At 45.7% G+C, this 25246-nt stretch overlaps 2 protein-coding genes across 7 annotated transcripts in view; one reads left to right on the plus strand and one right to left on the minus strand.

The window, feature by feature from the left end:
- Positions 1-7939, minus strand: part of DDX31 (DEAD-box helicase 31) — a 73551-nt gene extending 65612 nt beyond the window's left edge. Inside the window, exons 1-5 of one of the 3 annotated variants that reach the window (XM_044926484.2) lie at positions 7700-7938; positions 2867-3123; positions 2684-2759; positions 1619-1662; positions 251-321 (exon numbers count right to left, since the gene is read on the minus strand). In XM_044926484.2, coding sequence (XP_044782419.1) covers positions 251-321; positions 1619-1662; positions 2684-2759; positions 2867-3123; positions 7700-7795 — 544 coding nt within the window. In that variant the 5' untranslated portion in view covers positions 7796-7938. Of the gene's footprint in view, positions 1-250; positions 322-1618; positions 1663-2683; positions 2760-2866; positions 3124-7699 lie in introns of all 3 variants that reach the window. The other 2 variants (XM_006076060.4, XM_044926485.2) reach the window with 2 other exon arrangements.
- A 73-nt stretch (positions 7940-8012) lies between these two features.
- Positions 8013-24367, plus strand: GTF3C4 (general transcription factor IIIC subunit 4). 4 transcript variants are annotated; one of them, XM_025261935.2, is made up of 7 exons: positions 8727-8864; positions 12197-12310; positions 13197-13331; positions 14937-16748; positions 19679-19809; positions 22623-22711; positions 24109-24367. In XM_025261935.2, exons 3-7 carry the CDS (start codon positions 13278-13280, stop codon positions 24171-24173), a joined length of 2151 nt encoding a protein of 716 aa, XP_025117720.1. In that variant the 5' UTR covers positions 8727-8864; positions 12197-12310; positions 13197-13277; the 3' UTR covers positions 24174-24367. The 4 variants fall into 4 exon arrangements, with proteins under 4 accessions (XP_025117723.1, XP_006076123.1, XP_025117720.1 ...); XM_025261938.2 differs by lacking the exons at positions 8727-8864; positions 12197-12310; positions 13197-13331 and adding an exon at positions 8013-8233; XM_006076061.3 differs by lacking the exons at positions 12197-12310; positions 13197-13331 and having other exon boundaries at positions 8437-8864.
- Positions 24368-25246: the final 879 nt, after the last annotated feature.

The following is a 25246-nucleotide window of genomic DNA, read 5'->3' on the forward strand; positions in this document are numbered from 1 at the left end:
TGGACGGCTCTAGCCATAGATGGTGGGACCAGGTGGAGCCCTGGGAGGGGCGCTGAGAAATGACTGTGGAACCTGACTCCTTTCTGATCATTCCTGATTGTGGTCCCATTGATCATCCCCTTCCTTTCAGGGCTCTGATCAGAAGCAAGCATGGCCTCCCCTCCCCCCACCAAACAAAGCAGCCACCACCATCAACAGACAGCTCACCACATGACCATGGAGGAAGGGCAGAAATCAAGTGATGACTGACCTGAGCCCGTCTGGGATCGCACGAGGGCATCTCTGCCTTCCAGCAACACGGGGATGCTCTGCTTCTGAACACTTGGGCAACCCGGAAGAAAGAGCACATGCTTACCTATGATGTACTACCTGCCCAGGTTTACAGGCAGAGACACAAGATCCACAGAATGCAACTGACCCAGGCTCTACGTCACCTTGGAGGTCACCTGAACAGTCATGGGAAGGGCTGAGAAGCCTTGGATGGTTAGAAGGGCAAAACCCTAGTTAAATTTTTGAAACTTATGGGGCTGAAAAGTTGAGGCAACCCAGAGATTGGCTAGTATGCTACACTAATTAAAAAGAAAAATGCGACTGGCGTGATGACAAGCTGGAGCCACCACAAAGCACATCACGTACTCTATCTTCTGAACCAGGGAATACGAAGCAATAAGACGTTATGGAAAGATTCCCAAGCAGAAGAGGGAAAGGGGGACTTCGTGAGCCCTGCAGACAGCCAGGAATTGCTGCCGACTCTAGAAAACCAAATATGACAGCCACGGACACGGTAAGATGTGTGTCCAGGTGTGTATTCCAAAACAAACAACTAAAATGACAAGGTCTTACTGCATAGTATAGGGAGCTATATTCAACGTCCTGTGATAAACTACAACGGAAAAGAACACGAACAAGAATATACATTTATATAACTGAATCACTCTGCTGTAACAGCAGAGATCAAAAATTATAAACGAACTATATTTCAATAAAATTTAAAAAAAACTGAAAGGATATGGAAATCACATTTGATTGCTAAAACCGAACAAAACAGTAACAAAGGGGCTCATTTTTTCTTTGATGCTTTTACTAACAGCTCCTTCTAAGTGAAAGGTGACATTAAAACGTACATGAGCACACATACTCAAGGCGGTGGGGTGGGGTGGGGGGGTCATTTTTGCTCCATACCTCTCACTACTCCATTTCCATTTTCCAGGCGTTGTCACTAACATTTAAAATCTTTTTTCAGCATCCCATTACATCTAATCAAGTATTTACTCCTCTCTTGTAGCTGACTCTACCCCTTACTACTAAGAAATGACAAGATAAATTCTGTATTTTAGACAAATTATTTTCGGGCAGCATAGACCACAGTGGTGTCCCACGCAGACCACTTCTGGACAAGAGACCTCTTAAGAGTTTAGAGCTGAGGGTGGCAGGGATGGAGACCCAGTCCCATGTACTACGTGGGGAAACCGAGTGGTTACCAAGCCCTCAGGGGTTAATAACCTGGCATTGCTCTCTAAGCCAAGACATGAGTTTTCTGTCCTCCTGGGACAATTCAGGTTTCATTTGCTTATACCCACTTAAATCCTGAGAAAATCAAGTGACCCAGAACTCTTACCTGGTCATACTAGACATTTTTAAGACTGTATTTATTGTGGAAATCTAAAAGAAAAGACAAAAAATAAATAAATAACATATATATTTTTTGGTATAAATACATTTAATGCAAATAAGGATGCAAAGAAGGGGAAAATATTGGGGTAAAAACTGATGATCACAATCCAATCAAGTTCCTCCAAACCAATGGTTCTCAACTGGAGGTGGTTCTGTGCACTGGCCCCCTGCCAGCCTGTCCCAAACCAGTGGTTCTCAGCTAGGGGTGGTTCTGCACACTGCCTCCCTGCCAGCTTTCCCAGGACGTGTGGCAACATCTGGAGAAACTGTTGGTTGTTACAACTGGGGGCGGGGATGCACCTGGCACTGGCTGAGCACAGGACCTGCCAAACATCCTACAACACTCAGGGCAGCCCCTGAGACACAGAGGCCCCGTCTCCCAGTGTGCACAGTACCCTGGCGTGGAAAGCCGCTGCACTCTGCGCTGAGAACACAAGCACAGATAACCTGCCCGAAAGAAGCAGCAGGTAAAGCCATGACCATTTGAGCCAAGAAAATCTGGACTTCCTAAAAGTGAAAGTATTTCTCTCGCCTTACTCATAAACACAACTGGAACACTCATTCACGGTTGTTTGGTTTCTTTTAAGTGTCCATGTTCAAAAAGACCCTTCTTCTTTCAGTTCTTTATAACTCCCTTAATAGCAAGATGACAGTTCATCTCCCTCTCCATGACACTGGCACCCAAAACAGTCTTGATGCCATATTTATCCAGTAATTATGAGGTGGTCTTCAAGTCAGATATGTGGAGTCCCAGTCCTAAAGTGAGTTAGGTGAGCAAAAACAAAAAAGGTGGGTGGGCTGGGGTCGGGGTGAGGACAGTGAACAGATTCCTAAGCTCATGTGAACTGACCTGGAAAAGCGTCTTATCAATCTGAGTTTAGCTGGGTAACCTGGAGCAGATATAACTTCTTTGATTTTTTTTTTCTTCCTAGAACTGTCACTTCACAGACATTCTGAATGAACAGACCCCCAAAATCGAGACACCCAGAAATCAAGGAGGGATACTTACGAGATGTGGGTGGAGGTCCAGGGCTTGAAAAGCATCTGAAGTAAACACCTTTTCTTGCACCTGCTTTACTACAGGTCTGCAAATAATGAACAAGATGCAGGCAATCAGTTCCAAGAGACAAAGAAAAGGGCAGAAGACACTTAATCCCTTTCATTCTCGCAGGGTGTCTGCCCCTGGACATACCTGGGGAGTTCCGGGATCTCAGGGTTGTTTTTGAACAGTGATGAAGTCTTGGCGCCCGGCTTCCGCTCCTGGTCTCCATCCCTCGCGCCGGCTGAGGGCTTCTTGGGAGAAAACGTCCTCTGTGACTTCCCCTTCAGGGTCCTGCGAGTTTCTTTAGCGGCAGTTTTCTTGGCCGGGAGAAAAGAGGCTTTGCTCCTCCGTTTCGCTGGGGGAGCCTCGCTGGACGCCTGGCATTTTCTTTTGGTGGCCGCTGCTTGCTGCGTTGTTCCCAAAAGGAAAGAGTGACAAGAGATGCGTCAGTCCATGAAGACAGACCTCAGAGTGAAGCCTGACTGCCCACAGAATTGCATCTCTCCCTGCAGAGATCATTACTCCCCATATGTCAAGCAAGTTTAGGGTCTGCAATCAGATTCTTTAACTCAGCCCTTTTCTCCCCAAAAAGGAAAAAAACAAACAAACAAAAAAACCCCACAAATCTCAGCTGATACATCTACCAGACCTTACCAATCGTCTTAACCTCCACTTCCACCAAGATCATCAAGGGAGAGACATTTTTCAGGCTGAATGTTAACAACTGGAGTCTGTTTGCAGGGAAGGGAGGACCCACCTAGTGAAATGTGCAGCTAAGGTGATCCAAATCCCTAGGAATCCATTTACACGGCAAGCACGGGAAAGAGGAGCGATGAATCTTGCCTCTCTCCACCAACAAAGCCCGTCGGTTACTGCACGTGCCCAGGAAGCGGAAACCTTCATTACCGCCTAGCCCGACCGCTTGGATGGCTGTCATTGTCTGCCCTCGTGCTGCTCCCCCAGATTCAGGGGGTTTGGAGACGATTCCTCCTCCCAGCTTTCATTCCAAATGAGAATTATGCTCCATCCATCACCTCCATTGCAATTACTCCCAACGCATCTCACCTTTCCATTCCCCATCTGATCAGCGATTACAGGCTACAACATGAGATATTTTCTTGCCTGTTGCTTCTTATTTCCATAACATGAATGTTGTTAAATGCATGGTGTCCAAACTTCCCCTAGGAGAAGAATATCCAATTCCTCTATTTTCCTTGGCCTTCTCTTCCAATTCACATTACACATGAATATACAAACATCCCCTGAGTAGCTGGGGCTTATTATTCTGGAGTTCTGGTTTCTCTTGGAATACGCTATCTTCCTCTTGGCTTGAGATCATGACTTCTGTGTACAGACATCAGTTTGCTTTAGCTGTGACTGTCAGCTTCTGACTAACCTGGCATTAACAACAGTTCTCTGTTCCTGGCAACCCTAAGGGCACCTATAGCGAGGTAATTCAATATATATAACTTCAAATATTTGGTATTAATATTTAGCATTGGTATTAACATTTAGTATTGATAATCTGCTTCATTTTACAAATGTCACAAGTTTATTTTTACAAAGTCCCAAATTTTCAGACTAAAAAGAGATGAAGTCAAGAATCAGGTCTCATTTGCAAGATGGGATGAAATGTGCAGATCTTGCTTGGTTTATAGAATCACAGGCTCTTGAAGTACAAAAAGGCCTAAAGGCCTCTCCCGCTGCGCATGCGTGGACCTCCCATCGCAGGAGCCCTGCCAGGCGTCCCTGCAGCTCCTGCCTGCACCTCCTCCTACTGCTCTCCACCCCACGAGGCAGCCCATTCTGTTCCCAGCCAAATTCCAGGGGTCCGGAAGTTCTTTCTGACATTCAGGCAAAATATGTTTCCTGGAAAATCCAAGTCCTGGTCTGCAGTTTGTTCTCGGCACCAACTCTTATGCACAACACTCCTTTGTTCACCACAGAATTCCATTTTTTTTCTCCTTCTTTGGACTAAATACCCCAAAGAGGACACAAACTTTAGACCCCTTATCATCCTAGTCATTCTTTATTCCCATGTCAGCATCTCTTTAAGTGTTTCAAGTTAAACACAGTATCAGGCAGGCTTTCCATTGTGCTCAAGCTAAAATCCAGAATGTGTGACCTGAGCTATTAAGAATCTGCCTTTGCCCATCTCACCAGCCTCAGCTTTACTCTCTGCCATCCTGGTCTTCCTTAACTTCCGAGGATATCCTAGGTTCCTTCTCTCTTCAGGGCCTTTGCACGTGCTACTCCCAAACCCAAGTCCCCAACCCGCCCTCTTGTACTCATTCCTCAAATCCAGGCTCACCTGCTGCATCCTCAGAGGAGCCTTTCCAGACTTCCTGCCTCCACCTATCAAAGCAGGGTCCCTGTCCTTGGCTCTCCTGGCACCCTTCTCCTTTGTAGCACTCAGTGGATCAGTAAATACAGGGTGTCATTTGCTGTGTGATGTCTGTCTTTCCCATTAGATTGTTATAAACGGACAAGCCTGTGCTGGATAGCACTGCATCCCCTGCACAGGACTGTGTCTGGCACAAAGTAAGTGCTCAATAAATACTTGCAGGATGAATGAACAACACGTCATTGAATGATCCTTTTCTGTACTCTGGACACTGTTCTACTTGTCAGGCCCCAGGCCGCCAGCATGCACAACATATTCATTAAAAAAAAAACTGACCACTTAGTAGCTGTCAGGTAGCTTGCTTCTAAAGGTACAAAGATCTGACAAGCTCATGAAGAAGTCAGAGACAAGTGGATGAGACAAAAGTGTAAGACTGCAAACCAAACCTGTATTTGTACTACAGAACAGGTGTGGACAAAGCATTCTAAGGGCACAAAACAAGAAGACTACCATGGCCCACGGCGAGGGGGAGGGAGGCAAAGATACAGGAATGCTTCATGGGGTGGCAGCTGAGCACAGAGGAGAAAAGATATACCTGGATCTCTTTAAAAACATGCAAGTCTTTGCGTCCACTCCCCCACCTGCCTAATAAGGGGATATGGCAGACAACCTCCAGGGCCCATCCAGCCCTAACAGTCTTTGATATTAACAAGCACATTAAGTAGTTACTATGCACCAGCCAGTACGCTAAGTACTACATGAGTGATGTCACTGGGCCATACAGTACTGGTATTACCCCATCTTAAGCTAACAACACTGAGGTGGCAATGGGGGGGGTGACCTGTCCCCGCATCACTGAGGGATCAAGGCTTTGCCCAAGCATTAATTCCACAGCCTAGTTTCTAACAGTAATGCTGCAACACCATTTAGAAACTGTATCCTGTTTGGTTAGAAAACATCATGTACAGTTTGATCCCTATTTTGCTCTGCTTCTTTTCTAGAAGGATAAACATCACAATGTTACCCAGAGTTATCTCTGAGTATGGCAATTGTGGGGGTTTTTTTTTTAATCTACTTTCCAAATTTCCTACAATAAATCTGTGTGTGTGTGTGTGTGTGTGTGCATATATATATATATATATATATATTTCCACCCCCCCCAGGAAAAACATTCTGTGTAGTGTTAGAGCATAATTTAAGCTGTCAAGGTCTTTCCAAGTCCAGTATATTAGCAACTCATGCCAAGTTCAGGCTATTAGCAAATTTGGTTAGCATATACAGAATTCTCATTCAAGACATAACAAATATGCAGACAAGGCCAACACAGCTGTTTAACAATATCCTTTTGATATAGTGGTTCAAGCAATCATAAAACCAGATATCTTACATTTATTTATTCAATCCACTCAATGAACTTTCAGTAAGTGTTTTCTATGTCTTGCATGTACTTGGTATAAGCACCTTACTGACCTGATGGAGCAATTCTATCACCCAAAATGGAGTCAATATGACTTATAACCTTATACGAAGTCAAAATCACTGTTCTCATATTATAGGTAGGAAAAGTGAGGATCAGGGAGGTGAAGTAATTTCTTCAAGGTCACAGAGCCAGCATGTTGCAACGCTGGCATCTAATCCCAGGTCTGTGCTATTCCAAAGCCCCTGTGCCCAACCGGCTCTTTTGTACTTCCCTCCCCCTTCAGTATAGATGAAGCCACAAAATCGCCCAGCAGAAAAGTTTTTACTTACAAGAATCTAAACCTAAACTTGATTACCACGAAAAAACTCTAGACAATAATCCAGACAGTTGCTATGAACTGATATAAACTCAAGAAACTTCAGCGGCACTACACTAGTTGAAAGGAACTGAACCGAACTTTGACAAATAATTTTTCAATGGCATTAAATGATGCTTTTTTGAGAAAACACACACATACGCACACTTTCTTTGGCAGCAAACTGTATCCTTCCTGGTCATTTAAGGCAACAAGATTTTTCAACAGATTTTCTGTCCCATAGTCCTCCTCTTAGCTAGGAGCTAAGTCAGCCATCCTAAAAACCAATTTTCTGCTCTGGTTTGGGCTAAATTTCAGGCATCTTTGTCTCTCAAACGAAGATATTACATTGACGAGTTGTATTTTTCTTCCCCGCCCCCCACCCCTTCATGGCGCGTCGATGTATGTCTCGGTTTCGAACACTCTTCAAAGAAATTTCTAGTCTCCAGTCCTCATTCCCGAAACAAACTGACCCATAAGAGTGGCTGAGAGAAGATTAGATGATGGGGCTGCTAAGGGACTCAACGCCCCGACAGTCCGTTTCTAACTTCGGGTGACAAGTCTCTCATCCCCGCCTTCAACTAACAAGCGGCCCCCAGCCAGCTCCGCCCGCCTCCGCCCGCTCCGCTCCCGCTCCGAGCGCGTCTCTGCGGGCCGTGGTCGGCTCTTAAGACACGCGCGGCTCAGCGACTCCTCCGGGAGCTGCCCGATGAGTGACTTTTCCCCACCTCAACTCCGCGGAATTAATTCGAATCCCGACGGAGAAGGCCTGGTCCGCAGCTTCCCTGCGCGTCGAGGCCCCACCTCCCCCCCCCCCCCACCCCCCGGGAGCGAATGCATCCAGAAAACCGGATCAGAACTCACCCGCCTCGCGTGGGCCGGGCGGGGTTTGGAGAAGGTCCTGAAGACCGCGGCCCGGGGCTCGGGGACCTGAGGAAGCACTCCGCTGACTGCTGCCATGTCGACAGAGAGGCGCCTCCGGATCTCGCGAAACCCGGAGCGAGGCGCCGCGAGACCCCACGTGGGACGCGCGCGAGGACCCCGCTGTAGCTGTCCCGCCGAGTCCTGCGCGCCCGCGCGCGCTTTCTGGGGTCCCCCGCCCCCCTCACGAAGGGGCCCGCGCCACTAGCCTGCCGGATCAGCGGCGCCCCGGGCCACAGGGCAGTCCCTCGTGGCGCGGCCTGTGCCGGGGGTGGGGGGGACGCCAAGTCACACCTAACCCCAGAGTTATTGCCCTTGACGTTCTTTTGAAATTCCTCTCAGGAAAGACAGGCGTGTCCCATCGAAACAACGCCTCCTCCTTTGACTCTCCTCAGCACTTTAGTTGTCAGGCGCCGGGGGTGGGGGTGGGGGTGACTCCCTGCCCCTCGCCCACCCGCGATCCGGTCCCACCACAAGGTGAGATTTTTTTTTTTAATTTATTTTTTTTTACAGGCAGTGCCTTGGCCAGCCGGCAGGGGCTGGGTTGCCTAGCAACGGCGGGGTCCTTCGTGGTTCGGCGGCGCTCCGGGCCTGAGGGGGGGAAACCACTGCTGAGGAAAGCTGGGGGCCCGGCGGCCTCGGTGCGGGAGGCGGCAACTGGACAGCGACGCGGGGCGGGGCGGGGCGGAGCGGGGCGGGGAGGGGGAGGAGGAGGGGGAGGTTGGCGCGCGCCCCGGGGCCCGGCCTCTGCCTCCGAGGAGAGATGAATACGGCCCTGACCCGGGTGGGGCCCGCGGCCGAGAGGCCCGCGCCGCCCGAGGAGGTGGAGGGCTCTGAGACCGGCGGGAAGGAGCCGGCGGCGGACGCGGCCCCGGGGCCCAGCACGGCGTTCCGCCTGCTGGTGACGCGGCGGGAGCCGGCGGTGAGGCTGCAGTACGCGGTGAGCGGCCTGGAGCCGCTGGCGTGGTCCGAGGACCACCGCGTGTCGGTGTCCACGGCCCGCAGCATCGCGGTGCTGGAACTCATCTGCGACGTTCACAACCCGGGCCAGGACCTGGTTATCCACCGCACGTCGGTGCCCGCGCCTCTCCACAGCTGCTTCCTCAAAGTAAGTCATGCCCGCCGCCCCGGGCTCTGGGGGTCTCCTGACCGCCTCCCTCCCTTCTCTCCCGCGCCCGCGTCCCCGCGGATCCCCGGGGGAATCCCCGGGCCCACGCCTCGGCCGGGGATTCCCGCCTCCTCGCACCCTGAGTCTTTAGGGTCGCCGCCGTAGCTTAAGGGGTTGGGGGGACGCCGTGTATGCCCAGTTTCCCGGATCGCCCACCCACTCCCGAGACACAGGTACATTTCGGAAGGTCCCTCTCCGGAGCCAAGTTCTCCCCGCGGCCCGGCGTCTGGCTGGCTGTTGGCGCAGATTTCTTCCCTTGGTGCTTTCTTAGGCTCCACCCCCATGTTGACCCAACCCCAGACCTGCCTCTGCCACCCGCTCCTATTGTCTGGGGCCTGCTCCCCGAGGCTCCTGGCTGGCTTTGTTTACTGTGATGTGCCCTCCTCTTCCGCCTCCTTGGCTTTGGAAGACAGAATTTTTTTTTTTTTTGCTTTGTCTTTAACTGTTTCAATGACTTTGTTATATGAATGGTCCTTCTCATCTTGGGCAGATGGATAGATACTGGATGTCAGGGGTTAGTACTCCAGTTTTTCTAAAATAACGAAAAGGCTTTGGGATGTACAATGAAAAATAAAGCTTCTGGAAATAAATGCAACTCTTAAGATCTTCGTATAGATTGAATGCTTCGTGTAGATGTAGTGCTTTTGGCTTCAGATTAACTAAGTTTGCCTTCAGAACTATAAAACTGCTAAAGTTTTATTGTTCGAGCATCACCATTTTCAAAATGTTTTAAAGTAGGAAGTCGTGTTCATTTAATGGTTTAAAAATATTAAAACTTTATTACTATTTCCTTTATAGGTCTGTATGCATATGTGTGATTATCAAAATGTACATTCATTCTTTCAACACACCTTTAAATACCACTATGGAAATCTCATGGACTGAGGAGCCTGGGGCGCTACACAGTCCATGGGGTTGCCAGAGGGTGGGCTAGGACTTGGTAGAACTTAGTGACTGAAACAACAGCAACAATGTATCAGCTAGAGATCAATCTAGGCTCCAGAAGTAAAACATTGTACAAAAACAAAATCCCTGTCCTCTTGGAGCTTACATTCATTCTTTTGACAGGTCAAAAACAACAATGGAATAATAGGTAGCGATAAGTTGTAGTATGTATCTATATACAGAGAAAGTGTTTCTGTGAATGTGAAATTTAAAAAAAACAAACTACTCTGCCAAGCCATTTAAAATATAGATCAGTAACTGAATGGGGTGCAGAGAACCCACACCGCTTTTAGCATACTTAATCCAGGTTTGAAAGTGACAGCTTGATGTTGAATTAGATCATTGATAAGTTTGTATGACTAAGTTTTCAAAGATCTTGGACAGGGTGTGACAAATTGATTCAAGTATAAACCAGTCACCTGGAAGTTGGTGATGGACAGGGAAGCCTGGCGTGCAACGTCCATGGGGTCGCAAAGAGTCGGGCATGCCTGAGCAACTCATCTGATAAACCAGTCATGTGAATAGATGTTGGTGATCCTATGAAACTGAGAAACACTCAAGGAGGGAGGCAGAACAGAGGGGTTTTAAAAGGTGAGACACCTTTCACCTCTGCCGAAAAGGAACTTACTGATGCTAACTATATGCACATCAGCTAGAGAAAATTTTAAGTGTGTGTCTCAGTGTGGTAGACTTAATGCTTCAGCAGAGAGAATTTAAAGAAGTAAAGGAATGCTGAACCGAGATGCTTTTATTAGGGAAGGTTATTTGGTGGTGAATCTGCAGCAGACCCAAAAAAAAAAAAAAAAAAAAAAAAGTAGGGTTTGGGTTGTAAAAAGAAGGGAGAAAGGGGTCATCCAAGTGCCAGGAATAAGGTGCCCATCTTGTGCACAGACACTTAAGTGATGAACACAGCTTCTGGTTGCTTGTGTAAATGATTTTGGGTTCACAGCTGAGGTCAACTAGCTTTCCTAGAGAGTCGGAGACAGTAACGTGAGGTCAGTTTGGGAACTTGGAAGGTTAGTCTGAGATGGTTGACTTCAGTTTAGGAAGCCCTGAGGTGCTATTACAGCATCATAGATGAGGACTGACCTGGTGTGGTACAGGAATGTGACTCCCACTGGACTAGAGGCAAGTAGGTGATGGTTGGAGTCAGCATAAAATAGGGGTTAAGAGAGTACACTTTGGGGACTTCCCTGGTGGTCCGGAGGCTAAGATTCCAAGCTCTGAATGCAGGGGGTCTGAGGTTAAATTCCTGGTCAGGGAACTAGATCCCACATGCCGTGACTAAGACCCAATGCACCCAAATAAATAAGTAAACAAAAACAAATATTTTAAAAAAAGAGAGATTACACTTTGGCACAAGATAGCAAGCCAGGTCTATCTGTAAAAGGATAATAAAGCCTACCTCGTTTAGCATCTTTAGAAGATTAAGTTAAAATATATTATTATATGTGGATATTTATATATATGCTTATATGTCCATATGTACATATGTGATTACTTAGCACAGTTCCTGGCACACTGTAAATGCTCAGGTTAAAAAATAGTCATGCAAGTATGAAGGTAGGTCTCTGGGTTAATGCTTTGGCTATGGATACAAAGTTATCTCTTATCACTGTATTCTGATAAAAATGTGATTCTTGTCATTGGTTCTACAACTGGAAAATGAGTAATAGGAAATCCTTATATATCCCTCTAGTAATCGATTGCTTTCCTGAAATTATTCAGTGGTGTCTTCCCCTTCTGCTTTGGTGTGCACCTCACAGAAAGCACCAGTCAGTTGGCAGTCTTATTCGCAGGCCCTGCCTGGGAAATGAAGGCCGAGATGTCCCTGCAGTTCTGAGAGAGGCCTCTGTGGGGTAAAGCTGGAGTAATGGTGGGAGTGTAAGGAAGTCTCTGTCTGTGCTTTGGTGGCACTGCCCACTCACAGGCCCTGTGGATTGAAATCTCTTTGGTGCTGGCCAGTTTGCTCCAACAAGGAATATGGACTCCTGCAACCTAGATCGCAGTTTCAGTGTGTAGAACTGCTAGACGGCTAGATGCTAAACCTCTTTGAAGCTTTTGCTCTGATTGTTATTTAGATTATGAGTTTTTTCAGGAAAATACACAGTTATAATAATAGTTCACATACTATCTGCTCTTTGCAAGTTACTGCCCTGGGCACTGATACAAAAGTGAATGGTATAAATCTGAGAACCAGTGAAGCACTGACTTAAGAACAAGTTTGCAATTTTTCTTCCCATTGGACTGCTGATTTAGTGAATCATCTAGTTGCAAACACTTCCAAAATCTAATAATATGTGCATGACTACTTTTGTTTGTTTCAGCTGTTAGGAGCTTTAGTAATATCAACGCCATCTACTCCATTAAGTTAAATAACTGTTTCCTGTCTTTGGAATTATATTCCTGCCCTCAAGAAGCTTACTGTCTACGAACTTCAAGTGAGTTTTTGTTAGGTGCTTACAAAGTATGTGCTGATTAGTTGTCATAGTGGCCAACTAGAAACAGGATAGCATATAGTGAAAAGATGCTCTTAACTAACATGCTCCTGGGGCATCTGAGTACTTGTTTTGATTCGTTAACTAGTTTTGTGATGTGAAGAGTTGAGGGGAGGTGCACTAGGTTAATTCAGATTACCTAACATGGAAATTATTGCATAAAATCCTAAGGATTTTCCTTACTGGCTGACATCCAAGCTGCTCTCCATCCTGTCAAGGATTCTTGCTGCTGTGGGTTAGGACCAAGCTTGAGCTTCCTTTATTTCATTCTGTACTGCTATTTGGAGTTATGCATTCTCTAAGTTTATTTTCAGTTCTATAGTAGTTTTTATTGTAGTAAATTATCCTAGTCTGAGAATTACTGCTTAGTTTGTAGTATTATGGGATTTGGTGAATAATTTTATATCCACCCTCCATTTGGCAGACAACTTAATACCTACCTAACCTGCATTTTACTTTTATTAGGTCTCATTAACATTTACTGAATCCTCAGAGACTACTACTACTTGTCATCGTAGATAACATTTATTGAGCATTTATTAATATATGCTTTACATACATTGACTTAATTAACCTTCCTAACTCTATGAGAATGTGTCATTGCACTCTTTATAGATGAGGAAATTAAAGCCAGAAGGTTTAAGCAATTTGCTCAGGGTCACAGAGCTAGTATGTGACAGCCAGGATTTGAATCCAGGCAATCTGCAGATTTTCAATCAAATTTTATCTACCCCATACAAAGCTGTGGGCTTTGATTAGCGTTGTTTTATTAACAGACTAGCCAGTGATACCTCTATTTAATTGGAATTTCTGGTCTGTATTTCTCCAGTATATCCATAGGTGTATCCAAGAGACTACCCTGCAATTAAGATACACTGCCTAAGAGCCCATTTCCAGAGTGTTACTTAGGATGAAGAAAGATGACTGCCCCTGCACCGCCCCGCCCCCCCACCAACGCCATAAGGTTCTGTTGTTAAAAAGTTTAGATAACTCTAGCTCTATAGTAGCTACAGAGCTACTCTATAGTAGCTCCCAGCTATAACTCTTGAAGGGGGAATAATGTGTAATAAACAGCATTTGCAAAACAGTTTTAGTTACAAAACTCTTTTTCAAGGGGCAATTTAGTAGAGTGATGTTCTGTTTAACACACTTTAGAAAAAGTTAGTCTAATTCATTTGTTGGGATTTGTATCTATGTCTGTGTGGACAGTCACGTCCAACTCTTTGTGACCCCATGGACTAGCCTGCCAGGCTCCTCTGTCAGTGGAATTTTCCCAGCAAGAATACTGGAGTGGGTTGCCATTTCCTTCTCTAGGGGATCTTTATCTACCTTTCACTTTATAAGCTTATTTGTTAATGTGATCTAGCAGTTAACTATTCATTGCAGTATGGTTTTCTGACACATTTCCAGTTGTCCGAGCTTTATTGAGGAATGTTATAGTTCTGAATTCATCTTCTATGTTCTGGAGTGTTATTCTTCTGGGCTTGGGGGCTTAAACTCATTTAAAGTGAGTTTTTGTGTGTGTGTTTTTGTTATATCCATGTATATTTAGGCTAGAATTCTTTATTGATCATGTTTAATGTACCCTTTCCAGTTTGAAGATAAGCATCTATGGAAAAGAAGAAAAGACAGTGGATCAAGTCCTTCTTCCTACTTCTGACATAACAGAAATCATTTCTAATTGACCTCTGCTCTCTTTGGCTTTAGTCTTCCTGGCTATCTTCTTATGACTCTGGATCACCTTCTTTTGGTCATTTCTCTCTCCTCTATCTTTAATGTTCCTTTAAAGTGTTTCTAAAGAGCTTACCATTGTACACCTAGACATTAAATAAATAGAACTGCTCGTGTATGTTGCAAACTCGGAGGAGAGAGAGATAAGTGAAAGCTAGAATGTTCTCAGAAAGTCTCATAGAGCTTGACCTGGTAGGATAGATGGGTTCAGATAGGAGGAAAGATTATTCTACACAAGGGGGAGCCAGGGAAGGCAGGGTGAATATTATTCTGTAGAAACAGTGGAAAGAGCTATTGGAGCTGGTTCTCAGAGTAATCTGTCAGTGAAATTTCAGATGGAAGACTTATATTGCAAAGATATTGTTAAAAATCCAAACATCTAATTGTATCAAAGATATATATATATTTATATATAGATATAGATACATATCTTTTCATGACTTTTGAACTCCTTTATTGTTTGTGACTAGTTTAGCAGAATGCTTAGTTGACTCTTTAGAATCAACTACACTTCTGTCATTGCTACTGCGTTTGTTAATTCTGAGAAGAAGGTGGGAACCAGGCTGTGAGGAACCACAGCACTTTCTCTGACCCTTAAAAATATTGCCATTTCCTATAAACAAACTAAAATTTTAAAAATTGCCATTTCCTGAGTAAATGCTTGTTTAGTTTTAGACATGAAATTGATCTTTTAAATCCATGTCACGTCAAAATCAATAGAATTGATGTCAAATTACTGTACGTATTTATGTGGATCAATTAATCCACCCTATGCAATGTAAGTCTGTTCCTCTTAGAGTGAAATATTTATCTGATAGTTTTTATATCTTATTTTCAGGTTGGCTCAAAAAGGGAAGTTGCCGAGTGTAAACAGAGATTTGCCACCTCTGAAGACCCCACAGTCAGTCAGACTTTCATGTTGGACAGGGTGTTCAACCCTGAGGGGAAGGCTCTGCCACCACTGAGAGGGTTCAAGTACACTAGCTGGTCCCCCGTGGGCTGTGACGCTAATGGCAGGTGCCTGCTGGCCGCACTGACCATGGACAATCGCCTGACCATCCAGGCTAACCTCAACAGACTGCAGTGGGTCCAGCTGGTGGACCTGACGGAGATTTACGGAGAGCGTCTCTATGAGACCAGCTACAGGTTCTCCAGAAACGAGGCCCCAGAGGGCAGTCTCAGGGATTTCGCCGAGTTTCAGAGGCGACACAGCATGCAGGCGCCAGTGCGCATGGAGTGGTCGGGCATCTGCACCACCCAGCAGGTCAAGCACAACAACGAGTGCCGCGACGTGGGGAGCGTGCTCCTGGCGGTCCTCTTCGAGAACGGGAACATCGCCGTGTGGCAGTTCCAGCTCCCATTCGCAGGGAAGGAGTCCATCTCTTCATGCAACACCATCGAGTCAGGAATCAGCTCTCCTAGCGTTTTGTTTTGGTGGGAATATGAGCACAACAATCGGAAAATGAGCGGCCTTATAGTGGGGAGTGCTTTTGGGCCTGTGAAAATCCTGCCTGTCAACCTTAAAGCAGTCAAAGGCTATTTCACCTTGAGGCAGCCTGTCGTCTTGTGGAAAGAAATGGACCAGCTGCCAGTCCACAGCATCAAGTGCGTGCCGCTGTATCACCCTTACCAGAAGTGCAGCTGCAGCTTAGTGGTGGCTGCACGAGGGTCCTATGTGTTTTGGTGTCTTCTCCTGATCTCCAAAGCAGGTCTGAATGTTCACAACTCTCACGTCACAGGCCTGCACTCCCTGCCCATCGTCTCCATGACTGCCGACAAGCAGAATGGGACAGTGTATACTTGCTCCAGTGACGGCAAGGTGAGGCAGCTGATCCCCATTTTCACAGATGTGGCGTTGAAGTTTGAGCACCAGTTGATTAAACTTTCTGATGTGTTTGGCTCCGTGAGGACACACGGGATAGCCGTGAGCCCCTGCGGTGCATACCTGGCCGTCATCACCACTGAGGGCATGGTCAACGGCCTCCATCCTGTTAACAAAAACTACCAGGTTCAGTTTGTTACTCTCAAAACCTTTGAAGAGGCAGCTGCTCAGCTTCTGGAGTCTTCTGTCCAGAATCTCTTTAAGCAGGTAGATTTAATAGACCTAGTACGCTGGAAGATTTTAAAGGATAAGCATATCCCTCAATTTTTACATGAAGCTTTGGAAAAAAAGATCGAAAGCAGTGGGGCCACCTATTACTGGCGTTTCAAACTCTTCCTCCTGAGGATTTTATACCAGTCGATGCAGAAAACCCCTTCAGAAGCTTTATGCAAACCTACCCACGAGGACTCAAAAATCCTACTAGTTGACTCACCTGGGATGGGCAATGCTGAGGATGAACAGCAGGAGGAAGGCACCTCTTCCAAACAGATTAGTAAGCAAAGCAAAGACGGTGATCCAGAGGACCCCACAGAGGACTCAGTCCCTCAATCTGGGGATACTGGAGGCCGAGAGCCAATGGAAGAGAAACTCCTTGAAATCCAGGGAAAAATTGAAGCAGTGGAAATGCACTTGACGAGGGAGCACATGAAGCGAGTCCTGGGCGAAGTGTACCTGCACACCTGGATCACAGAGAACACTAGCATCCCCACCAGGGGACTCTGTAACTTCCTGATGTCTGATGAGGAGTATGATGACAGAACCGCACGGGTAGGTGTTTGTCAGCAAAAACACTGAAAACCGAAAAATCTGCTTGCTTCACGAGAAAGAAATGACTTAAACTTAATTCGTAAAACTCAACCTCTGCTTTGACATTTTTAGGTAATTGATGAGCATGAGGTGCAGGAAAATAAATAGGAAGCAGATTAATGCAGAGGACATATTCATGTCCCACTAAGAGTTATGTCAGTTCTTACTCTTACTGGTATCTTGATTGATGTCCAAGGTTTGGGCGATTTCGGGCTGTGGATGAGCTCCAGGAGCAGACTTGGGCAGACACTGCAGGGCTGCGATTGGGCAGACGCTGCAGGGGAAGGATGGCAGGCCCGCCCTCCCCTTCCTGTCTGCAGAAAGATGGGAGCGGGAGGCCTGTGGCAGGGATTCTTTGCATTTGATAGGACTTCAGGAGGTTTTCTCATTTAGCCTACAAGGGCATAGGAAGTAAAACGATTATCCATTGGGTGTTTTTCCCCCCCACCCCACCTGCAAAAACTGAGTATAATCTTTATTTTGGTGGTAGAACAACCTTACAGTGTTATCTAAAATGTATTTCACAGAATTAAAGTTCTCTGACAGAACAGTAGGGTTCCAAGCCATACTCCTCTTAGAGGTTTCCAGTGTACATCATCCTTCTAAGGGTTCTGAGAATTCCTAGAAGAAAGAGGCCTTTAATTTTGTGCAGTTCAGTGTCATGTAGACTTTTTAATCAGGAATCCTGAGCTAACAGCTTCTAAAATCCTGAAAAACTGTTTTAAGGAATATACTGTATACTAAAATATTCAAGAAGACAAGACTATCGTCCTTTTTACTCTGAAGTTTGATGTTTATTCTCACTGCCTGAAGTCTTATCTAAAATCTAAAATGTTAATTGAAGGTAATAAATTCAGGTATCTTCATGCGTAATGTTAAACCATTCACAAGTCACTTGTTGCATTTTCTTGTTGGAAAGTTGTGTGTGTGAATCCATATACCCCTAAAATTATTTCTTAAGGATGTTTGCGACAATCTGATGTTGACTGGGAAAAAAAAGCATAACCTAAAAGTTATGTTTTATTCGGCAGGCAAAACTGAGGACTTAAGCCTGGGACGCAGCGTCTAAGATAACTCAGAGAGACTGCACCAGAAGGGCAAGGGTGTGGAGCTAGGATATATAAGCATTTTTATAACAAAGACTGTAGTCAGTCTGTGTTGCAAATAAGGAAACCAAGACATATCAGGTTAAGGAATTTAGGGCTTCTCTCTGTCTGGGAAGATAACAGGGTCTGGGCTCACTGCAGTCGTTACTTTGACGTGTACCTCAGCTGTCTGGGGCCACATATCCTGTGATTCTCAGCCTGGGTCTCCTTAGGATGCCCCACTGGGGGCACCGCAGCCGCTGACAGCTAGATGGGGGCCATCCTGAGCTCCCTCAGGGCTCACCCTTGGGCCGTGGTAATGTGCAGCTCCTGGCTGCAGCACCTTTTCTTTACTGATGTTCAGCAGCAGCATGTTCATTCACACTCAGGAGCAGTTAAGATGCACTCTTCACGTAACTGACTTTTCATCTTCGAGAGTCAACTTTTGAAGATCGTTTCATTGTGATCTCAATGGTGTGAAGGAGTTTTCTGGTTACCGCTGGTTCATAGGACCAAGTAAGGATATTATAAGTGTAAAATATTAACAAAAACGTATTAGTAAATCTATAATGAAAGTTGGTTTGCAGTGGTTTAGAATAATTATTGCACATGCTGTATGAGCATGGAAAGCTACATTTAGCACAGTTAACTTGGTTCCAACAGGGCCAGTTTAAAGAAAGGAAGATTATACCTCGGCCCAGCTACAGCAACTGAGTTTAGATTGAAAACAATACATGTCTTGTTTGAAAATCCTTCTGTGTACCTAAAATGAATCTTTTCAAACCTGGTACAGTAGTTGTCCTTGCTATAAGGGACCATAAATTAGAATTCTCAAGACCTTTAAAAAAAGCCAAAAGTTAATGGACTTTAAATTTGCAAGTTATATGCACAGTAGGTAAGACACCCTTCTGAGCTATTAAGATACCCTTCAGAACATCAGTGAGCTAATTTTAGTGAATGGTAAACTAGTAAGTTCTTCTTACACAACAGCTCAAGTGTAAATGGATTATAACTTTGAAGGACATATCTGCTAATAAGACAAGGTGGTTCTTGAGGATTGACATATTCCATGCCTCCCAAAAACATAGCTTGTGAAGGTTTTTTCCAACAAGATAATGAAGTAGATTTAGTCTTTTTCAGACTTTCATTGAACTGGTGCAATCCTAATAAAGCAGAGAAAGAAGCAAAACTGAAGTAGGGCCAAGGCCTCAAGCTGCCCTGTCTACCTCCAACAGCGGGCCCCCCATACCTTTGCTGTGGGGCTGGTGGGTCTCCTATCGCGGGCTCACTAGATTGGTCGTGGGTCTTTGGGCCATCAGAAGGAGAAGGTATTATTTTTTAATCTTGATCATCTTTTTACTTTGTAAGCTTTTCTGAAAGAATAGACATTTGTTTTGTTCTAGAGTTAGTATTTCACATGATACTTGGCCTGTACAGATTATGCTTTTCTTTCTTAAAAGTCAAACATTGTAAGTATAGCTGAATACTTTGTCTTCTGACAGAACTCTGAAGTCCTTTCAGAAGCAAGTAAAGGCAAATAATAAGATTTGTGTTTCAGAACATTTCTCCTTTAGTGAGTAAAGTTCAGCGTTGTCACGGGGTGCCTGATTGAATTTATTTTATTTTACTCAACCAGTTGACACAAGTTGAAGGTCCAGCTTCTTTACTTTCTACCCAGTGTGGCGGGCCCACGTGGGGACACAGCGCTCCTCTCTGGTGGAAGACGCCGTGGAGTTGTCCTCCTCTCCTTGGTGTTGGGAAGCCCTGCGCTCAAGTGGAATGCCGCTGACCCCTTTGTTTTCCTAGGTGCTGATTGGACACATCTCAAAGAAGATGAACAAGCAGACCTTCCCTGAGCACTGCAGTTTGTGTAAGGAGATCTTGCCGTTCACAGATCGCAAGCAGGCCGTCTGCTCCAATGGCCACATCTGGCTCCGGTAAGCTGCTTTTGCGTGTTTCCAGCCTGTGCCCCACAGACCACTGTCAAGTGTTCATCCAAAGGGTATGGTGCCCGTGCCATCAGGCTGGAGAAAAGCTGCTGCCGTAACACCTGCTGTGGTTTTTTTTCCATCTGTTTGACTGAAACCCTTTAGGAGTAGTTTTCTTTGTAACTGCTTGTTTGTAACTGTAATAGGGGTTTCTCTGTTTATGTTGGTAATACTGTATTTGACTTCCCTAGTAGCACAGATGGTAAAGCAGCCACCTGCAATGCAGGAGACCCAGGTTCAATCCCTGGGTCGGGAAGATGCCCTGGAAAAGGAAATGGCAACCCACTCCAGTATCTTTGCCTGGAAAATTCCATGGACAGAGGAGCCTGGTGGGCTATAGTCCATGGGGTCACAAAGAGTCGAACATGACTGAGTGACTAACACCCAATACTATTTTACTTTGAAGTTAGTGCTGAATTTTAAAAAATCATTATGATGAAAGCAAAGGCCATTAAAGTTAATAGAATATAAAGTGCTCCTGTACTGTGTTTGGTTTAACAAAGGGTAGAAGTCTTCCCCTTCTCTCTCCTCAGTGTCACTCTGAGAGGACCACTCTGTGGCCCTGTGGGCTGTTTGACACTGTTGATCCCTCCCTTTTCCTCCTTCATAGAGCACCGTTTTATCACCTGGCTTCCTGGACACAGTATCTCCTTGATGTCCATCTTTGGACATGTTTTTCTTCTATCAGCACTCTCCCCACGGTGTGTGTGTGCTAAGTCATGTCCGACTCTTTGCGACTCCATGGGCTATGGCCCACCAGACCCCTCTGTCCATGGGATTCTCCAAGCAAGAACACTGGAGTGGGTTGCCATTCCCTTCTCCAGGGGTTCTTCCCAACCCAGGGATCGAACCAAGTCTCCTGCAGCTCCTGCATTGGCAAGTGGATTCGTTACCACTGAGCCACCTGGGAAGCCCACAGCATTCTCCCTGGGCTGCCGCGTATATCTGTACACTGGTGACTTAAGCATCACTTTAGTCTGAATCTCTTCCCTCAGTCCAGGCTTCATATCTAAGCACCTGCTCAGTGGCTCTGTTTGGAAGTTTTACAGGCATTTCAAATTTGAATCCAGCTTTTCCCACTACCTTCACCTCTACATCCCTGGTCCAAGAAACATCATCTCTTGCCCAGGTTATTACAGTTATCTCCCAACCCATCTTCTATGTCTTTCCTCGTGCACACGACATCCCTCCCAGCCCAGACATCTGCACTGGCCGTCCTTTGCTCGGACCGCTCTTCCAGCAAGGCTTCTTCCCAACCAGGCTGCCTAACATCATGACACCCGAGGACATCCCTCTCCCCTCCTGGTAGCCTTCATCCCTCTTCCTGGCTCTGTTTTCCTCCTTAGCAGTTATCACTACTTAATATATTTTTTTACTTTGGATTTTTCTCCTCCCTCTAGAGTACAAAGCTTCATGAAGACAGGGAATTTTGTTGTTTTGTTCCTGGCTATTTCTGGAACAATGTCTGATATGTGGTAGGCACTCACTAAATTGTTTAAATTTATTTTCAATAAAAACAGGATTTTGCTACATATACTTAATAACTTCCCTATTCTCTTACCAAAATGTTGTGGTTATTTTCTATATCAGTGCATAGATCCCATTCTTAACAGCCATAGAGTTTCCCATTGTGTGGATATTCCATTATTTCTTCTCTTGTTGACTGATATTGGGATTTTTTCCAGTCTTTATTGTGCACCTATACTTTTTTCTAATTTAACTGTTGAGACTTAGGTTTCAGGGGGGACTAGGAATAGCAGTGGTCCTGTAACAACAGCAACCAGCACCTCTTGCTGCTGCCAGTGTACGAGGCACAACGCTCAGCAGCACACACATCTCAAGCCACATGTCGGACACAGATGAAGAAACTGGGGCCTGGGGATGTTCAGTACTTTGTCCACAGTCATGCAGGTGGTTAGTGGCAGAGCTGAGAACCTGGCCTCCTGGCTCCAGAGTTTTCATGTGTAACCTCTGTCCATTGTTGTCTCTTGAATGGCTTCTTCCACAAAGAATGGGTGAGAATGGGTGCTTGCTCTCATTCAGGTATAGTCTTTCTTCCTGTGCACCCAGGTCTTTACTCAAGGTAAACCGACTAGGAACTCCTTCCCCCACCTCCCTTCTTCTTTGTGTGCTTTACTCCTTATTGCTCTTCCTAAATCCTGTTAGCTTTCAGAAAACCTTCCCTGCAGAGCCCAGCAGCTCTCTCTGACCTCCCATCGCTCCCACCTGCCCTTACTTGCCAGGTCCTGGCCGATGCTCAGTGAAAGGTCATTGGATGGAATTGAATCTCTGAGCATTTGTTTGTGGCCCTTATTTTTTTGTACCACTAATTGTGTCTTCTATATCTTTCAAGGTTTCACCACTGTGCCATTAGTCTTAAACATTGTGCTTATACGTAATCTTAAAAATCACTAACAATAATTTCTGATATATAGTTATTTTGTTTAACGTATGAAAAACTCACAGTATAGTTGGGTATAAACAGACTGCATTCTTTCCCAGGGCTGCAGTGACTGTCTGGATTAGAAGCCTTGTCTCTCTTGGCTTAGCCTGACACAGGCACTTCCCCTTTACTAAGTGTGTGGTGGGTCTGGCCAGCTATCCTGTGCAGGGGGATACATGGTTGCCATGAATTTGTCAACCATTTTTGCCCTTCACTTAGTTAACTCATTTTAGAATACTTGTCCGTGGTGAGTTAACCCTCGACACTGTGCTGCTTTCCACTGTTGGTAGCACTGATGATACAATCTGTCTGCTTTCAGGTGCTTTTTAACCTACCAGTCCTGCCAGAGTTTGATATACAGAAGGTGTTTGCTCCATGACAGCATCGCTCGCCATCCAATTCCAGAAGGTGGGTGCTCCCCGGCCGTGGCAGGGTGAGGTTGAGCGCGCTGCACGTGCTGGTGCCTCAGGGGCACCCCTCGCCCCTGCTTGGTCTCTGGCCGCCGGGGACAGTGAGCAGGCTCGTTCTGCGCTGTACAGTGTTGTTATGAACCCACAGCTGATTAACAAGATCACTGGAATCATCAACATGCGGAGAGCCTCACACTGTGTGAGCAAGCAGGGCCGCCGCGTGCCGTGCTGGCACTGCAGAGTCTTCATTCGAGCAGTGCCAAAGGCTTTGTTTTAGATGGCATAGGTAGATTATATTTGAATGAAAACTCTGCAGCTGGTAACAGATGAAGACAGCCTTGCCGAAACAGGACATGCACCTGGAGGCGCCCTGCTAGTAACCACGGTGGGACTGTTTTTCTGGTTCATCGATATTCGCTTTCCTGATAGCCCTAGTGACAGAGTGCACATTCCTGAATCAGCTGTTGGAATAAGATCATAGACATGAACCAGGAATTGATGATTTAAATAGTCACATGAATGTCAGTTTATAACCTGAGTTTCATTAATATCACACTAACCGAATGAGCTTACTAGACAGCACGCATACAGCGGTGTACGCTTTGGGGGTAACGTGTGGTCTCAAATGTTTTACACAGAATGTTCTGTGTAAAACCACACAGCCTTCTTGATTTTTGCTCTAAACTGGCTGAAGCTCTCTAATTCTGAGAAGTGGACGTGTTGGCATGTTCTGTTCTGTCTTGACTCTTTATTGTGGAAAATGCAATCCTAAAAGTAGAGAAAAAGAGGATGAGAAACTCTTACGTACCTGTCATTCAACTTCGAAAATGGCCAGCTCATAATCTTTCATTTCCTCTATAGTCCTCCTCCTCCTCTCCTCTGGCTGCATTATTTTGAAACAAATTTGGGGGACTTTTAAACACTTGTTGCAATTGAGAATTGGTCTATAGTTTAGACAGGAAATCAGGGAAGATGGGAACAAACTCAAAAACAAGCACACCTGCCAGCTGACTTTGCACTGAGCCACATGCAGCTCCTGGGGAGAACGGGAATCTCTGAGCTCTGGACAGTACTCACCAGTAGGCAGAGCATTTGACAGGCCAGGGAGTTCTGTAAGAGGAGGAGAGAGTGTTGACACAGTGTTTTCAGAGTAAGTTTTAACATTAACCATGTATGAGAAACACTCATTCGTTATCCTTATTTTCCTCTTTCATCACACATTTAACTTTGGGAACCACAGATCTAGTCCAGCCTCGTCTAGAATGTTACAGTGAGGACCTCTGTGCAGCGGGGCCAGAATACCCACACCTGCACACCATGGTCGGCCCAGGGCATGTCCCATCTGACCGCCTTCTCTGAAGTGCGCACTCACTATCGCTTGTCTCCCTTTGGCAGACCCTGACTGGATCAAGAGGTTACTGCAGAGCCCCTGCCCTTTCTGCGACTCTCCTGTCTTTTGAGTGTCCACGGTGGGAAGACAGAGTGTCGTCTAGCCCGAAGAGCTGGGACGCGCTGGCGCAGGCCTGGCCTCCACAAGAGGAAAGGTGCCCTTGTGACGGTCGGTAAGCCTGGGAACTCCCTGCTGAAGTGTGTGCTCCATCTCCAGGGACTACAGGATATCCATAAAGGGACTGTGTGCAGAGATCTTAAGTCATTTTGAGATGAACATTAGCCCCCACTCCTTATCACTTGTTTTTCAAGTGTTGAAGTATCTTGACTGAAGCAGTTTGAACACAATGGATGCCCTGTTGTTTCTCAACAGAGTGACCTCTTCTAGGGAGTGTGGGTAAGGGCCTCGCTGGGCTGAATTAGGCTTTAATCCTGGCCCAGGTCTGGAGCTGTCTCGTGGCTCCAGGACGCTTAGTTACCAGGTACATGGCACGTGGTGTCCAGCAGATACTCAAATGTCTAAAACAATATGTGGGCCTCATATTTTGTTCTCAACAAATAGCTTCAGATCTACATCCCACCAGTTTTTTCGTGCGTATTGAAACCATTTTCTTAAAACTATATATTTTTAAGAGGTTAAAGCCAAGACTAAAGTTAGTTTTAATGTGTTGGAAGATCAGGTGACTCTCGTAATTGTGACTTGTTTTTAATGATCTCTCCTGTGTCATCAGTTCTGCCCCAACTCCTCCATGTATATGAGGGTGTCATAGTATTCCTGTTTACCTGCGTCACACCTCTCTTCAGACTGAACTGTGATGACCAGGTGAGATGTTTGTACATAGAGGAAAAAGAATATTTTCTCCTTTATTTTCTCCTAGTACTAAAACCCTTACTATTTTTCATGTTGACATGTCCAGATGTCTCATTTCTATCCCAAGTCTGTCTAGAGACTTCTAGAGAGAGCTGGACAGCTCAGAATGTGGACCCTTGAGCCTTGGTGCTATGGTGTATGTGGCTGGGTCAACCAGAACCTGGGAATGCCTTCTCTCTGCAAAGATCCTTGATATTTATAACACAGGTATTTTTCTGTGGGCTGTTAAGAGATGTTAGACGTTAATTGGTCTTAAAACCTAAAATCAAAAAT

Source organism: Bubalus bubalis, chromosome 12, assembly GCF_019923935.1.
Source record: "Bubalus bubalis isolate 160015118507 breed Murrah chromosome 12, NDDB_SH_1, whole genome shotgun sequence".
NCBI lineage: Eukaryota > Metazoa > Chordata > Mammalia > Artiodactyla > Bovidae > Bubalus > Bubalus bubalis.

What these genes read in the sequence shown, in the direction of transcription:
- GTF3C4 (XM_006076061.3), top strand. Translation starts at nt 8,520, where the DNA reads ATGAATACGGCCCTGACCCGGGTGGGGCCCGCGGCCGAGAGGCCCGCG. An exon ending in TCCACAGCTGCTTCCTCAAA is followed by an intron (nt 8,865 to 14,936) that starts GTAAGTCATGCC and finishes TCTTATTTTCAG; the next exon opens with GTTGGCTCAAAAAGGGAAGT. An exon ending in AATGGCCACATCTGGCTCCG is followed by an intron (nt 19,810 to 22,622) that starts GTAAGCTGCTTT and finishes GTCTGCTTTCAG; the next exon opens with GTGCTTTTTAACCTACCAGT.